Source organism: Lathamus discolor, chromosome 9 (genome assembly GCF_037157495.1).
Source record: "Lathamus discolor isolate bLatDis1 chromosome 9, bLatDis1.hap1, whole genome shotgun sequence".
NCBI lineage: Eukaryota > Metazoa > Chordata > Aves > Psittaciformes > Psittacidae > Lathamus > Lathamus discolor.
Window position 1 is genome coordinate 11,965,085 of NC_088892.1, and position 17,635 is coordinate 11,982,719.

At 45.6% G+C, this 17,635-nt stretch overlaps 1 protein-coding gene across 1 annotated transcript; it reads right to left on the bottom strand.

The window, feature by feature from the left end:
- Positions 1-1,436: 1,436 nt before the first annotated feature.
- LOC136019297 (protein EOLA1-like) lies at positions 1,437-2,862 on the bottom strand. The gene is made up of 2 exons (XM_065689345.1): positions 2,779-2,862; positions 1,437-2,404 (listed from the first exon to the last, which is right to left on the bottom strand). The coding sequence occupies exon 2, from the start codon at positions 2,371-2,373 to the stop codon at positions 2,062-2,064; it is 312 nt and encodes a 103-aa protein (XP_065545417.1). The 5' UTR covers positions 2,374-2,404; positions 2,779-2,862; the 3' UTR covers positions 1,437-2,061.
- Positions 2,863-17,635: the final 14,773 nt, after the last annotated feature.

The window sequence follows — 17,635 nt, forward strand, 5'->3', positions numbered from 1 at the left end:
ATAATAGCTTCATTTAATTTTGTACAGGTACCTTCTAATGAAGAGCTTCCTACAGAGGCTGTCAGGTCACAGAGCCTGCAGGCTGCTTCCCCCATCATACACACACATAATATTCCTCACCTGTGAATAAGGAAAATCTGGTCCTTAAGGTAAGGTTAGGAGTGGGCTGTCAGACAGATGTATTAACAAAGGCAGCCTGCTTTCAAGCACCATTTTTCTGGAGGGTCTTATAAACTCATCCTCATATACAGAGATACATATATAATATGGTTATATTTACATTTTAAATTGACACAAAATACATCAACCATATATTAAAAAACAAATGGCAGTTACTTATTATGTAGGAAAAATCTAGTGAACCATCAATGATTTCCAGTGAAGGTCATAAAAATTACGTCTTGTTTATTCTGCCTCAAAAGGGCACTTTTTCAAATGTATTTGCTATTTCGAACAATAAGTTTTGAATCCTGAACTCACTGGTATTCAAGATGCTGACTTGTGAATTACAAGTTACCTGGTCTAGTGGAAAGTGCCTCTGCCCAGGGGGCTGGAATGAGAGGATCTTCAAAGTCCCTTCCAACCCAAAACATTCTATGATTCTAAGTTTGCATTTAGGCAGGAAAAGTAACAGTGAGGGGCAACACCTACGCTTCTGCAGGGATCAGTTCCTCAGGGATGTTCACCTGCCACACACCTTGTACCCCTCTGCCAGGAACTGGTGACAGAAGCCATCTGGCATACAAAATTGGTTGGTTGATCTCCTGGAGAAAAGTTTTTGCAAAAGTAAGCCTCACAGAGGACACACAAACCACCTCATTTGTTACCAGAACACAGCATGAAGCATACACATCTCAAACCACTGTCGTCCACTGCAGAAGGTGGCCTGTGTGACTGAACTTAGGTTGGTGAATTACAGTTGAATCATGGAGTTACAACAGTCACATCTCAGTGATACAGAACTGTTAGACACTCATATCTAAGGAAGTACCAGCTGCTACCAAAACTCCTGAGCTACACTTGGCCTTGAAACAGCTTCATTAAAAATAAAACTCTGCTCCTACCAGGACACTTAACATTTTAAAATCATTAAACTATATGGAAATTCCTGCTCTCTGGAACCCTTTTAATGTCATGAAAAGGAATTTCTATGTTGCTTAATGGTTAAAATAAGATCAAAGAAGCTTTGATGCCTACTCTACAATTTAGCATGCAATTTATGTCAAGGTTACAAATTGCACATTATGTAGTAGTTAACAATTTTCAGCACTAGAACAGAAATGATTTTTCAGTGTATGTGACAGTAATTTGTTGTGCAGGAATAGCTGAAAACGTTGAGATGGTGAAGACATATTGAAGATAGATGGTGTAACAAAAGATACCTACAGGATAAGAGAGCAAAATGAGTGCTGGATAAAAGCTTTGTAAGCACACAGTACAGCAACATATGTTGTATTTCAGCACATTATAAGCAAAAAAACACCATCCTAACTTGTTAACAAACAAACTTCACTGCTCAAATAACAACAGCAATAGCACATTTGTGCAACTGAAATTTATTTATGTAATACTCTAACATGACATGAAATCACTGCAATGTGGTGATCTCACTTGACTAACAGTACTGTAAAATGGTTTCAGCAAGACTTACCTAAGCTCAAAATGCAAAAAGTGTGAAACTGACATTTACTACCACAAAATAAGGTAATACACAACCCACATTATACTATCTTACTGCCTGATGAGTTAGTAGAAACCAATTTTATTTCTTGCATACACTTTAGAGTTGTAGCCTAAAGTTTTTAGTTGACTGCCTGTTAAAAACTGAGGCCTGACTAAAATTCTTTATCCCAGAGATCAAACATACTTCACATTTCCAACGCAATGGAAAAGAATAAATTCTATTCACAACTTCCCTCACTGACCTCAGTTTACAGTCATAAGCAATTGAAATAGCCCCTCAGTCACAACACAGGTGCCACTCCCTCAACGTAAGCGTTAATGGCACGTTTTAACAAGCACAGCTGTGTAAAGTCCATGTGTATTTTATTTGACTGAATGTTAACAGATTGAAAGCTTGCTTGGAAAACACAGTCCAAGCAATATTGCAAGTTGCTCATCTGCGATAACTCCTCTGCCAAACCTTTCCCCTTTATCCAATAAGTCTTGCACTTGTTGCGGTGTTATACCAAATCTATTCAAAAGAATTGTTCTCCATGTTTCATCTTCCCAGTCTTTAACAGCTATATGAATAGCAATGGCGCAGCCCTTGTACTTTGTTAGCAAAGGGTGCCAACGGGTCTCCACTGTTTTGACTTTGTTTAAAACTAATCCTGCATAGGGCTGTCGGAAGGAAAGGCAACCAAATTTCATCGTTTTCCTTGCATCAGAACCCGTTGATTTCCTATAAACAACACACCTGAGGTTAGTGTTTGAAACGTGCATAGGACCGTGTCAAACCAAGACACACCTGCCGAGCAGCTGCCCCGACCATCTGGACGTAGCGCGCTGCCTCCCGGGGCCAAGCTGCCCGCTCCGCACCGCCGTAACCAGCCCCAGGCCTGGGCAGAGGCCGCTGCACCAACGGAGCTTCGCGACCCGGCCAGGCCCCGCAGCTGCGCTCGGGAGGTGGCCACTCCCGGCGTCAGAAGGGGTTTAAAAGCCCCGCTCCGCAGCGGAAAGCGGTGCTGCGTAATCGAGAAGGTTTTCGTCTTGTTTGGGCACGCCGCAGAGCTCTGCCGGCTTCAGTGACATGGAGGCCCTGGGACGGTCTCCTACCTTGCACTTCCAGCTCCGCACCGTTCCTTCCGTTCGCCTGGCACTGGCGGGCCGCGCTCGGTGACACAGTGGGAAAGTGGGTGACGAGGGGCACTCGGGCCTGCTGCTGCCGCCGCTGCCTCCGGTGCCGCCGGCGCCCGCAGAGCCTGGGCTGGTTTCGGCCTCTCGGCGGCGCGTCACCCTCGGCTGGTGCCTGTGCTTGTGAAGGGGGCCGGCTGCTGGCCACGCGTGTTTACGTTCCTTCATGTTTTGTTGGTTATCCTACCAAAGCGGCGGCTGCTTCACTCTCGCCTGGGTAAGAAGGGAGCTGAAGCGTCCCCTGGCTGCGCCCGGGGGCGCCCGCTGCTGGGGCTGGCCGTGGCACTCGGCGCTCCAGAGAACTGCAGCGAAGTGGCAGCAGGAGCCCTGCAGAGCGCCCCGCCCGGCTGCCGTGTCCGCAGCTGGGGGGCCGTGCGAAATGTTTTCATTCGGGCTGCTGAGAAGCTCACGTGTCAACTGCTGCCGTTTGGAATGTACGTCTGGTGTGAGTGTCCTGGCTTTCTAATACACGTGTTTTGAACAACACGTTTACTGTTCCACAGCAGAGACTTAATCTGTTGTAGCCTCCTGGTACGCCATTTCTGGTAATGGGGAGCAACACATGGAATGCAGTAAGTGAATAGAATAAAAATAAGGGACTTCACAATAAAGGACAATTTAGAAAATTAGGCTAAAATAAATATACAGTCCTGCTGCATTTAATGGGCTATTCAGTATATATTTTATGTTGCTGAACTCATGTTCTAAGAGTTAACTTCCAACATAAAATAATAGAATCATAGAATAGTTAGGGTTGGAAAGGACCTCAAGATCATCTGCTTCCAACCCCCCTGCCATAGGCAGGGACACCTCACACTAAACCATCCCACCCAAGGCTTCATCCAGCCTGGCCTTGAACACTGCCAGGGATGGAGCACTCACAACCTCCCTGGGCAACCCATTCCAGTGCCTCAGCACCCTCACAGGAAAGAATTTCCTCCTTATATCCAATCTAAACTTCCCCTGTTTGAGTCCATTACCCCTTGTCCTGTCACTACAGTCCCTAATGAAGAGTCCCTCCCCAGCATCCCTATAGGCCCCCTTCAGATACTGGAAGGCTGCTATGAGGTCTCCACACAGCCTTCTCTTCTCCAGGCTGAACAGCCCCAACTTCCTCAGCCTATCTTCATACGGGAGGTGCTCCAGTCCCCTGATCATCCTCCTGGCCCTCCTCTGCACTTGTTCCAGCAGTTCCATGTCCTTTTTATGTTGAGGACACCAGAACTGCACACAATGCTTCAGGTGAGGTCTCACAAGAGCAGAGTAGAGGGGCGGGATCACCTCCTTCTACCTGCTGGTCACGCTCCTTTTGATGCAGCCCAGGATATGACTGGCTTTCTGGGCTGTGAGCACATACTACCAGCTCATGTTCATTTTCTCATCGACCAGCACCCCCAGGTCCTTCTCTGCAGGGCCACTCTGTATCTCTTCTCTGCCCAGTCTGTAGCTGTGCCTGGGATTGCTCCGACCCAGGTGTAGGACCTTGCACTTGTCATGGTTGAACTTCATGAGGTTGGCATCAGCCCACCTCACAAGCGTGTCAAGGTCCCTCTGGATGGCATCCCTTCCCTCCAGCATATCAACCGGACCACACAGCTTGGTGTCATTGGCAAACTTGCTGAGGGCGCACTCAATCCCACTGTCCATGCCAGTGACAAAGATGTTGAACGAGACCGGTCCCAACACCGATCCCTGAGGGACACCACTCGTTACTGGTCTCCAGCTGGACACTGGGCCATTGACCACAACTCTTTGTGTGTGGCCGTCCAGCCAGTTCTTTATGCTCCGAGTGGTCCATCCATCAAATTGATGTCTCTCCAGTTTAGAGACATGGATATTGTGTTGGACAGTGTCGAATGCTTTGCACAAGTCCAGGTAGATGACATCAACTGCTCTACCCCTGTCCATCAGTTCTGTAGCCCCATCATAGAAGGCCACCAAATTGGTCAGGCAGGATTTCCCCTTAGTGAAGCCATGCTGGCTGTCACCAAGCACCTTGTTGTTTTTCATGTGCCTTAGCATGCTTCCAGGAGAATGTGCTCCATGATCCTGCCAGGCACAGAGGTGAGACTGACTGGTCTGTAATTCCCCGGGTCTTCCATTTTCCCCTTCTTGAAAATGGGGGTTATATTTCCCTTTTTCCAGTCGTCGGGAACTTCACCTGACTGCCCTGATTTTTCAAATATGATGGCCAGTGGCTTAGCAACTTCATTCGCCAGCTCCTTCAGGACCCGCGGATGGATTCCATCAGGTCCCACAGGCTTGTGCACGTTCAGATTTTTAAGATGGTCTCAAACCAGATCCTCTCCTACAGTGGGCCCAAGGTCTTCATTCTCACCGTCCCTGCGTCTACCTTCTAAGACTTGGGTGGTGCGGTCAGAGCCTTTGCCAGTGAAGTCCGAGGCAAAGAAGTCATTCAGAACCTCAGCCTTCTCCAAATCCTGTGTAGCCAGTTCTCCCAAGAGCTTCCTCAGGGGGCCTATTTTGTCCCTAGTCTGTTTTTTGTTTGCTACGTACCTGTAGAATCCCTTCCTGTTATCCTTAACATCCCTGGCTAGGTTTAATTCTAACTGGGCCTTAGCCTTCCTAACCTGGTCCCTAGCTTCCCAGACAACATCCCTGTACACTACCCAGGCTACCTGTCCTTGCTTCCAGTTTTTATAAGCCTCTTTTTTCCTTTGAATTTTCCTCAGCAGCTCCTTATCCATCCAAGGAGGTCTCCTGGCCCTCCTGCTGCACTTACTTCTAGTTGGGATGCAACACTCCTGAGCTTGTAGCAGGTGATCCTTGAATATCAACCAAGAGTCTTGGGCCCCCCTGCCCTCCAGGGCTATATCCCATGGAACCTTACTAAGCAGGTTCCTGAAGAGACCAAATTCTGCTCTTTTGAAGTCCAGGGCAGTGAGCTTGCTACATGCTCTTCTCACTGTCCTGAGGATCTCAAATTCGACCATCTCATGATCGCTGCATTCAAGGCTGCCCTGGAGCATCACATTCTCGACGAGCCCTTCCCTGTTGGTGAGCACAAGGTCAAGCATGGCACCTGTCCTTGTCGGCTCCTCTATTACTTGCAGAAGGAAGTTGTCTTCCACACAATCGAGGAACCTCCTGGATTGCTTGTGCCGTGCAGTACCATTGTTCCAACAGATGTCAGGGTGGTTGAAGTCCCCCATGAGAACAAGGGCCTATGAGCGTGAGGCTTTTCCTATCTGTCTATAGAGTGCTTCATCCACAGGTTCTCCTTGATCAGGCGGCCTGTAACAGATCCCCACAGTAATGTCTCCCATAGCTGTTTTCCCTTTAACCCTGACCCGCAAGCTCTCTGTAAACTGACCCCCTGTCCCCAGACAGAGTTCCATACTCTCCAGCCTATCCCTAACATAAAGGGCAACTCCCCCTCCCCACCTGCCGGGCCTGTTTTTTCTAAAGAGCCTGTAACCTTCCATTCCAACACTCCAGTCATAGGAGCCATCCCACCATGTTTCTGTGATGCCTATTATATCATACCCCTGTAGACATGCACACATCTCTAATTCCTCTTCTTTGTTCCCCATGCTACGGGCGTTTGTATAGAGGCATCTCAGTGGAGCTTCAAATGAAGCTGGCTTGTTGGCTGGAGCGGCTGGAATATATCTACATTGTTCCGAGCATTTATTATAGGTGTTGGCAACTGACTGGGTGTGTTGGGATGGAATGATGCCCCCCTCCCCCAACACATCTAGTTTAAAGCCTCCTTGACCAGTCTGGCAAGACTCCTACCAAAACTGCTCTTCCCCTTTGTCATCAGACCAGACCCACAAGCCGCCAGCAGACCTGGCCTACAAACTTCAGTCTCGTGTTCAAGACACCCAAACCCCTGACTATGACACCACCCTTTTAACCATTTATTAACCTGGCTAATCCTCCTAGCTTTTTTTTGGTCCTCCCCTGTGTCCTGGAGAATTGACAAAAAGACTATCTGAGCTCCAGAGCCCCTAACCACCTCTCCCAGGGCTCTGTAGTCTTTCTATATGGTCCCCAGTCTACTACTATCTATATCCCTAGCACCCACATGGATCACTAGGAGTGGGTAATAGTCCGTGGGACTTACTAGAGCAGGCAGCCTCTCTGTAACATACCTGATCCATGCCCCTGGTAGGCAGCACACCTCACTCGAGACCAGGTCAGGCCAACAGACGAGTGCTTCTGCCCCTTTCAAAGTAGACTCCCCTACTACTACAACCCACCGCTTTTTTTTGGTAGCGCCAGTAGAGATCTTTGCCTGTGCATCAGCCGGCTGTTTCTGGTGCAAGTGCGTTTCCTCATTAGCCTCCTGCAGGACAGCAAAGCGGTTCTGCGTGGGGACAACAGATTTAGGAGGAATCCCCTTGCTTTTAATTGTCCTTTTCCTCCTTCTTTTGTTGGTTGGTTTTTTTTTTTTTGTCACTAATTTCCAGCTTCCCGGGTTGGTGGCCTCCTTCTTTCCTTCATGAGCTGGAGGGGCAGCTTGAGGCCCCTGCACAGCTTGGGCCTGGAGCAAGCAGCCCTGCTTCCTCTCAGCTACCCTGACATCTTGCAGCCCGCTAATAGCATCCCGCAGCTCAGCCACCTGCTGCAGGAGGACCTCCACCAGGGAGCACCGAGTGCAGCCCTGCCCATCATGCACCTTTCCCTCACAAGGTCAGTACAGGCACTCCCTACACTCCGAGCTCTGCACTGCAGCCTCCCCTTTTATCTTCTCTCTCTGGGTGCCTACGCTGGGCGGCTGATGTGAATTTAAAGTCATTGTAGTTTTTTAGAGAGTTATTATTTTAAGTGTTCTTTGGCTTTAAGCTATTTTCATCTTACTGGATGTGCACAGTTAGTTGAAGAACCTGTTGAATCTGTTTAGAGTTACAGGTAGCGAGCTTTCATGCTTTTTTGTGGTATTTGCTTTTGGTGTTTTTCCACTGCATAATTGCTGTTTACTTGAAGGTCGCTTTGGAGGAAAACATAGGCCAATTTTTTTTGGTGTTGTGTAAGTAAGTGTTAGCTTTGTGTTGCACTCATGTAACTTATAGGAGAATATGTATCATATTTTATCATATAAATAAACATAAGGTACTTAAAATCTCAAATCTAAGAGGTCTAAGTAAAATATAAATAGCGCAAGACTTGTGTGCTACCAAAGATGAATAAATGTTATGTTGAAAATCTCCTGTTGGCAAGCTAACTTACTTGTTTGTAGAAACCTCATCCCATATATTGTCATTTATTGGAAGACTCAAAAGCAATTTATAATAGCACCTAAACAGGCCCTGAAATGATCAAGTTTTGTATATGTGTTCAGCCTTATGTGTGATGTAAACTGATTCTAGTAGGTTTCCTCAGGGTGTAAGTTAATGATTTGAAGTGTATAGCAGTGAATATGAAAAAGAAGATTTGTTCTGATCTTACCAGATGATCAGTTTATGCTTGACATTTTGGATGCATGTAATTATTTGTTGATCACTGTGGTTTTCACATGCTAACACCAGTCCTAAATTATCTAATCTTGGCACTGTATCTCACATGATGATCATTTCAGCAACAGGAAGTTCTACATGTTTGGTCTATAAATTCTGTAACGTATACTTCATTTCAGTATCTCTAAATTAGCTTTCCTTAGGGTGCCCCTAATTTTAATTCTGATAAAGACGGGATAATTACAATTACAGAATGTGTTACTGCATTCTGTGGAACTAAAACAATGCCTAGTATATTTATAGGGGCTTGGGTCTGATCTCATCTAGATAGGCTGTGATTGCTGTGTTTATTGCCAGATTTGCTTAGCAGCTGATTTCATGTGATTCAGTTCACAGCAGTAGGTGCTGGGATATCTTGGGTCAAAATCAGGTCCAAGGTATTTGATCAGGTACAGTTCATTTCAGAAGTGGGTAGAGATACAGTGCAGTATGTTCAGTGAAATACAGTACAACTGTTTTTATTTAGTAGTCACTATTTAATAGTTGACATTCATAAGAAGCTAGGATATGTTAACATATGAGCATCCATTGTATTTTCCTGCATTTTAGAACATCAAACAATGTCAAGTGTGATGCTGCAACTGTGTGTTCTTTTAGCAGCAATTCCACCTTAAGTACTTCTACCAACTTTCTACATTTTGCTCCCTTTCCCTTAGTTTTACTCTATTTCACATTCTAATATTGTAATTTACAAAGCATCAGTGTATGCTGGAAAACCAGCTTCATAGTGTTCTTCCACCCAAATAAAGAACTTCTAATTTTGGATGAAGTAAAATGCTTATATTTTTATGATTTACCATTCTACCTTTCTGTGTACATATTGTAAGAAATTATGATTCGTTTACAGTGTAAGGTGATTGTCTTAAAGTATATCTGCAGTTTTAGATAATTCACTTATTTTCACATTTGTTGCAACACTCTTTTCTGAACTGCTCTCTGAACATGTGAATCTTTTTTTCACACACACCCCTTGCTGGTTTGTAACACATTACTGACATTACTGTCCTTGTCAAAAGCTTTGGCATTATAAATAAGCAACAAACTGACTATCAATTATTTATAGAAGTTTTCCTGTGCTTAAACCATGACACTGAGGAATATTTTTGAGGTTTCTCTCCAAATATCTTTGTGGTAAAAATGTAGTTTTATTTAAGGGTGCTATTTGAGAATAAAATGCATACATACTAAGTTTTCGCTTATGCAGGTTTCAGTATGTTTTCAGTATGTTTTCATAACAGATCATGTGTATATGCCAGAGCTTGCATAAGAACATACACACTGTTCTTTAAAATACCGAACACAAAAGCAAGAGAGATTGACCATTAGCTTCTAGCAGTTTTTTGCAGTCAAGCATACTGCCTTTCATAATGGTATGTTGTAGTAACTGTATAGTGGTATGTAGCTAATATATGAGGAGTTTTTAATGATTTAATGAATGTAACCTCTTGTCCATATCACAGTTTCTGTAAAGGAAAAAAAAATAGCTGGAAAACTTTGTCCTTCTTTTATCAGTATCAGTGAAGGTAGTGTTGTTTGTGTTGTTTGAAAATCAAGTGTGTTGGTGGGATATAAGAGAGCCTTGCTTTGATGTAGAATTAGTTACATTGATCAAAGTAAAAACCATCATTTCTTTTATACAGAACAAATACACTGTCTCCCATAGCCTAAAGAAGATCTGAAAAGAGTTTCTGAAGTTTCCATCTAGGTTATGAGACATTAACTTTTTTGGAGTAAGTACATAAGAATTTTTGGCAGAGGGACGTGTTTGGTCATATTCCTCCTGAGGATGCACCTGAAGCTGTGCAAATTGCTTATATAGCTTTGCAGGGTATGCAGTGGACGAAAGAGCCAGTAGTTCACGTGTACTGAGATAGACGAGATGTGGTGCAAAGAACACCAGGGATCTTATTCTTACTAACATGGGAGTCGAACTCCTAAACTTCCACTACTCATGAAGCTCCTTTCAGCCATTTTATTGGAAGTTACTGGGCTTTTTGTCTGGATGATAACTTATCTCAGAGAATATAAGACATGCGTAATACTGAGGCTGAGTCTGTGTACTTAGATCATTTTGGTGATAGTTATGCTGCATTACAGTCTCTGACTTTATGACAGCCTTAGGCACTTGCTGCAACTTCTGAGGACTGATTTTGTTACTTCTCTGGGACAAGGAGGCAAACATTGTTCTTTCTTTCCAGGATATTACATTCTAATTAAAAAGATTTCCAAACACTGATGTTACAATTTGGAGCTCTTATGCAGGTGGGGCCCAGAGATTTCTGATGTGTAAATGCCTTTGCTTCCTGTATTTATATTTATTTAAAGCAGCTAAATATGTATGTAAGGTACCACTCTGCATATTTTCTTTCTTTTTTTTTTTAATGAAAGATTCTTGTCAATACCACACAATGTGCTAACACCCATAAAGCCTCCACTCCTTCCCCCAATATATGCAGTGTCTTGCCTTGTCCCTTTTACATCAGGTCTTGCTGCTGAATTTTCCAGGTATTTGAACTAGTTAGTTAGTTGTGTGAGCATGAAACAGTCCAGGTCTGCTGGTGAGTTTTAGCTGCTTAGTGATTTATTTCTAAACTTTAAGGTTGCTAATGTTTGGAGATTATTCTGGTCCTTCTACTTTTCTGAAGGTTAAAAGAAGGCTGTAACAGTAGGCTGAACAGCAAGCCAGCTGATTGAGAAACATCTTGTGTAGCAGTCTGCAGCAATCTTTTTGGGACTGCGATATGTGGCTTCATGCTGGGGTAATCTGCCAGGGCAGGAGAGCTTGTAGTAATGAGCTCTCCTTCCCCTGCTGATTATTATGTCCAAGCCACAGGCAAGTCTGAATGCAGTATGTGCCTGCATAAAACATTTTTAGAGATAAAGACTGCTCAACACTTTTGTATAGCCATGGCTCCACAACCAGGGTTCATGCCCTCTAATATGCTGAAAACTTTCTTTTAATGAATCTGCACTCCTGCTATAAAGGGGGTAGGTATCCCCACTTCCTCTGATGCTGTCCACTGAGCTTTATCATTATTTCAGGTTTTAATCTCTTTTCAGGTGCAGGGTGTTACTGGAAGTTTTGAAACATTGGTTAGAAATTGAAAGTTCGCACTACCTGTGGCAGATAAATATTAATGAGTTCCTTTGTTTCCTTAATAATATCTATCTTAAATGACACAATGCTTAGGAATTCTTCAACAATTTCTACTGTTTGACTAAGTACCTTTTGATTATCTCTTATCAGGAGACACTTATATTCCTGGCAAGAACTGCAAGAAAAAATTCACGGGCAGAGGCACATGCAATTTCAGACAGGTCCTGTATGTTCTTTTGTAACTAAAACATTACCTTTTGGCCATTGATATAACACTGAAAATGCAGTTTTCCTCTCTGAATTCAAACTAGCAAAATAACCAGTAAATACTGTCTTTCACATCAAGGGTCAACCCAATTCTGTTTCTTCTTGGCTTTTGTGGTTGAGGTTTTTTGGTGGGAGGAGTCAACTTGTTGGGGTTTTATTCTTCTTTTTTTTTTTTTTTTTTTTAATATAAGTTGTGTTAGAGAAGGCACCAATAAACAGTTTATTACTGATGTCCTGGGTTCACCAGTAGCCGTTTTTCTCCTTCTTAGTAGCTGGTGCAAGCTCTGTGTTTTGACTTCCAGCCTGGGAACAGAGCTGATAACACCGATTGTTTTTAATTGTTGCTAAGTAATGTTTACTCTGGCTAAGGACGTTGTGAGTCTCATGCTCTGTCAGGGACAAGGGGAGGCCGGGAGGAAGCAGAGACAGGACACCTGACCCAAACTAGCCAAAGAGGTATTCCATACCAGAGCACGTCATGCCCAGGATGTTACCCGGAAGGGCTAGGGACTGCAGGGTTGGAGGAGGTATCGGTCGGTGCTCAGTCAGGTGGGGTTGGGGGGAGTTATCAGTCGGCTGGTGCTGAGGTGTTGTATTCTCTCCCCTTGTTATTTCCTTTATCAATATTATTACTGGTGGTAGCTGTAGTGATTTGTGTTATACCTTAGTTACTAAATTGTTCTTATCTCAACCCGTGGGAGTTGCATTCTTTTCGATTCTCCTCTCCATCCCTCCGGAAGTAGGGGGAGGGCAAGAAGTGGGGGGAGTGAGAGAGAGACTGTGTGATTTATGGATGACTTTTGTTTAAACCACAACAACTGGGAAGGATGTTATTAAAGAAATTGGGAAAGATGTTGCTTCTAGATGATACTATCTAAAAATATTTGAGACAAAATAAAAGTACACAAATCAGATGTTACATTGATGCCTGTATGATCATGATAATAACAAATGGATAAAAGCCAAAGCTGGAACTGAGTGGTTTGCTGTGCAATGGTTAAAACTGGTTTTAGCATCCTATGTAAGATTTAAAAATGGGTAGCTTCTGACTTTATTTTTCTAATAAATTCATGTATATATTACTTCAGAGGGTTTTGTGGTTTCACTGCAGTAATAACCATTTTACCTGTTTGTGGCTGGGTTTATATATGTGTTTTCTTGGACATATTGAATTTTTAAGTCATGTTTTACGGTATACCATCTCATACTTTCTCTGCATCTTCTTCTGTTGTCAGAAATTTTCCACATATATCCGACTTAAATGCTCTCTTAATTGTCAGGTGTCTTGATTTCTACTTCCCTGTTAGTCCCCATTAGCAGACACAGTATATTTTTATCATGAGTGTCTACTTAGATGAAATGTTACCTTTTCTTAGGCATACTTTCAAAGATAAAGCAATATAATATCAATTATTTCTACAGTGTTAATCTAAATGTACACTGGAGTACTCCATATATTTTAATCATTAATCAAGATGTGAAAGGAGCCTCATTTCTAATACATTATCAAGCAGAAATTAAAATAAGATATAGGCTTTAGTCCAAAATCTGAACATACCTTAGTTATTATCAAAGCAGTTTTGAACTGAAGGCATATATACCCTTCACTGTTAACAGACAATAAAATATTTTGCATCCTATGACAAACAAGTTATCAACATAGAGCTGTGTGGTTTCTTTGCTTGGTTTTGGGTTTTGTTGTTTGGGGTTCCCCGCCCCCATAAAAGTGTAATAACCATTCTTTATTTCTTACAGCGAGGTAACGTGGACAAAATTTTAAGTTTCGTTAATTTAAAATTGATTTTTGCACAGTAGCTGTTTGAGTCTTTTCCAGCTTTCCCCTAGGTGGCACCATGACCCACAGAACAGCTCCTGTAGACTTCAGGGAAAGTGACTTCCAACTACAGATGCGTGCACTGAGTGAGTGATGCGAACACATCTACAAACACTACTTGGCCGTCCTTCTTTACTGTTTTTCGGAGACAATATCGTTTCCTTACTGGGTCGGAAATAGTGATGATCAGATGATGGACAACAATTTATTTTGAAAGTATGAACTATTACTTACAGGAAAAATAGACTTGGAAATATCTCATTTAGATAATATAATTTTTTGTGTGTTAAAGGGAGGGAGGAAGAACACCAACACTTTATGCAATGCAGTAGGCTAAGGCACAGTCGTGCTTATTTGGGTAACAAAGAACTACTATTTGTATAGAGCTTCATGTTACTACACGCTACATTTAGACTTTACACAGCTTCCTACTCCCAGTAGCAATGCTAGTTTTGCTTTAGTGCCAGTATTAGCAATTACTGTTCAACTCAAGTATTGTTTCTTAGCCCCCAAATACAAATATCTGTGGGGTAAATAAAAGTCCTTCTCAGACGTGCTAAAAGTAAGCAAAAAATAATTTAATCTAACCATAGAACGGTCTGAAAAGCTGCCTAATTAAGTTTTAAGGGAGGACTACACTACATCATTAGACATGTGTTTGATCTTCATATTCGGTGTCATGAAAGCATGCCAGATTTTCTTTGGAATAGAGGTCAGTAGAGATTTTTATTATAAGAAAAGCTACTCTTAGCCCACAGTTTGTTACACGTGGAAGAGGCCTTATGACTTCTGAGATACCTGACAGCGAGGCTGGAGCACATGTTATGGAAAAAGTAGAGTTGTGCATCTTTTGCAGTTGGTGTTTTGTTGACAGTAGAGCTTAAGCTGAAAGGCAACAAGATAACTGGCTACCCAGTCATACAGGTTACTTGAGAATGTTAACATAATAAAAAGAGTTATGGGATTATTATTGTATCTGTATGTGATGGTGTCTAATGAAAAATTGATATTATGGCAAGCTTTTTCAGTCCTCTATTTAGAACACAATTCTGTTACTTTTAATGATATTTTGAATAAATACAACCTGTTTCTGCTGGAGATAATGTGGTTAGCATAGCGATACCAGAACATGCACGGGGCACGGGGAGCCCCCCCTACATCACAAAGTCAAGGCAAAGCGAGCAGAGGCAAGTGCTGGGGGGAAACGGATCTGGTTTATTGTCCCGAGAAAATGTCCACAGCGAGCGCAGGCAGCAGCACGATGTCCTCAGCGCAGCTCCCTCGGGCCTGGAGCTGGCAGTGGAGCACTACTCCTCCACATGCGGGCTGATGCAGGACCAGCGGAAAGCCCTGCGCAGAGTCTTCAGCGCCCGTCTGAAGCGAGATGGTCGTCGCTGTTGGGCTGCTCCTGCGTCCGGGAGGGCGGCGATGCCTGCGGGAATAGGAGAGCTGTAGGTGTGGGGCTGGGCGATCAGCGGGCAAGCTCCTGCTGCCAGCCCCCACCAAGGGCTTCCCCTGCGGGCTTTCCACCGAAGGCTTTCAGCGCTCGCGCAGGGAGGGGAGGCCAGGGCACGGCCGAGCTTGTGCACAAGCTGCCGCCAGCCTAGCCTGGCTGCCATTTGACTCAGGGATGTACCTGGCTCCTTGGTGTCACGAACACTGGCAGGTGACCCTGCCAGTTCATCCTTGGGTAATGGTGGGGAGGCAACGGCTGTGCTGGCCTTTCCCTGATGCTTCTTACATGCTCTCCTCACTTGCTGCCAGACTGCAGCCTGCAGAGCTGTGTCAGCTACTGTGACCTGCTGTGGGGCAGGTGCCTCTGTCTGGGCCTGTACTAGCGTCTGCTGCACATCCATGCTGGCTTCTGCCGGCGGCTCTGCAGCCACAGAGGTCTCTATGTCCTGAACTGTTGCAGGCCTTATTGGTGCCGCTGTCACATTCACTTGGCTTTGTGCCACGTCCTCCTGTTCCTGAGGCTGCTCATCCGTTTCCTGGATGACAGCCAAAGCCTGGCGCAGGACGTCCCTCACTACGAGACTGGCTGTTTCTTGTCGAAGCAGCTCAGAGGCAGTGGGCCTGGGCAGGTCAAATGCCTTTCTTCGTGCCTCTGCTTCCGCCTCCTGCTCATCAAAGCCACGGGAAGCCGGTGCTTCCTCCTCTTCTTGTGCCACAGCAGCGGGAGGTGCGCGCTGCTGCTCTTCCTCAGCAGCTCCAGGCACGGGCGGAGCTGCCGGCTCGGTGCCCGTGGAACCAGACACGGCAGGAGAAACACTTTGCAGGTCTCCAGCTGCCCCTCCTGCCACATCCGTGCCCACGCTGCTGGGGCAGATGGACTCCTCCTGAGAACGCCTGAGTGTGTCCTGGAAGAGCTTTGGCACCCCAGGGTTGACAATAATGTCCTGCACGGTTGAAACGTCCTCTTCCCGGACCAAGGCTTTGATCCAGATGTCGCAGTTGTTGACCAGCTTCAGATCATTCAGCTGGGACAGCTCTTGATCTCTGTCCTTTTCCCGTTCCTGCTCTTTCTCCTGTTCCTCCTCTTTCTCAGTCCCCAGTTCCTCCTGTAATCACACAAGCGAGATGCAGGGGATGAGCGTGCTGCAGCTCAGCAGCACAGCAGCTCTCCCCAGGCAGAGGGAGGATCATCCCGTCTGTGTTGTCCCATCCCGTTCTTAGCACTCACCTTCTTGAGGAGCTCTGTTACGGGGAGCACCACGAATCTCCCTGCCACACTCAGCGCCAGGGAGGCACCTGCCTCCTGCGCCTCAGGGTCGGTGGTGCCGGTCACATGCACCTCGGTCACTGGGTACTGGGAGCCCTGAGCTAAGGGAGAAGCGGTGGCATCTCCTTTGTCTGTTCCTGGCGCAAGGTGGGGTGTCACAGCCTCTGCCCCAGGGATCTCTGTCAGTGAAGCTGTGACTTTCCTCTCGCCTTCCGCCAGGAAGACAGCAGCGTTGCCGGCCTCTTCTTGTTGCTCTCCAGACATGGGAGATGCCACGTCTTCTTCACCCTCACATGACACTGTTAGGAGATTTTCTTTGCCGGGCTTTGGAAGAAGCTGTGAAGGCACGGGAGATTCAGTGCCCTGAACTGCTGCCGGCCTCATTGCTGGCACTGTCACATCCACATGGCTTTGGTCACTGTCGCCCTGTTTCTGGGGCTGCTCATCCGTTTCCTGGATGACAGCCAAAGACTTGCGAATGACATCACTCACTAAGCGCCTGGCTGCTTCCTGGAGAACCAGCTCAGTAGCACTGGGGCTGAGCAGGGCAGATGCCTTTCTCTCTGCCTCTGCTTCTGACTCCTGCTCGTCAAAGTCAGGGGGCACTGGTGCTGGTGCCTCCTCCTCTTGCGCTACTGCAGTGAGAGGTGCGCGGTGCTCCTCTTTCTCAGCAGCTGGGCAGGCGTTTACTGTTGTCGCCTCTTCCTGTTGCATTTCGTCGATTGCATCCTTCTGCTCCTCTTTCTTCTCCTCGTCCTCCTCGATCAAGACCCCCAGTTTCTCCTGTAATCACACAAGCGGGATGCAGGGGATGAGCGTGCTGCAGCTCAGCAGCGCAGCAGCTGTCCCCAAGCCGAGGGAAGCTCACCCCCCTGTTCTGTCCCATCTTCTCCTTGGCACTCACCAGCCTGCGTATGAGTTGACGAAACAATCTCTGCATTGGACGGGAGTGCTGCTTGTCTTCTTTCTGCTGGAAGATCTCCCTCTTCAAAGGAAAGTACGTTATCCAGTGGCGTGTCGCTTGGCGTTCCTTGGCCACGCTGCGCCTGGTGCAGCTTGCGCTTCTCCTGTCCTGCTCCTCCAGAGGATTCAGGAACACCGGGCATGTCACTTCCACAGACACGTCAAGATCTGTGTCTGCCTCCAGTGCCTCAGGACCCCTGGTGCCGGCCACATGTGCCTCGGTCACTGAGTGCTGGAAGTACTCAGCCAAGGGAGAAGCTGCTGCATTTCCATTGTCTGCTCCTCGGGCAAGGTGGGGTGTTGCAACTTCTGTCCCAGGGATCTCCGTCAATTCGGCTTCCTCTTGTTCTTCCTGTGCTCCCGGGAAAACAGTGGCTCTGCTGTGCTTTTCCTGAGGTATTGCACTCACAGGA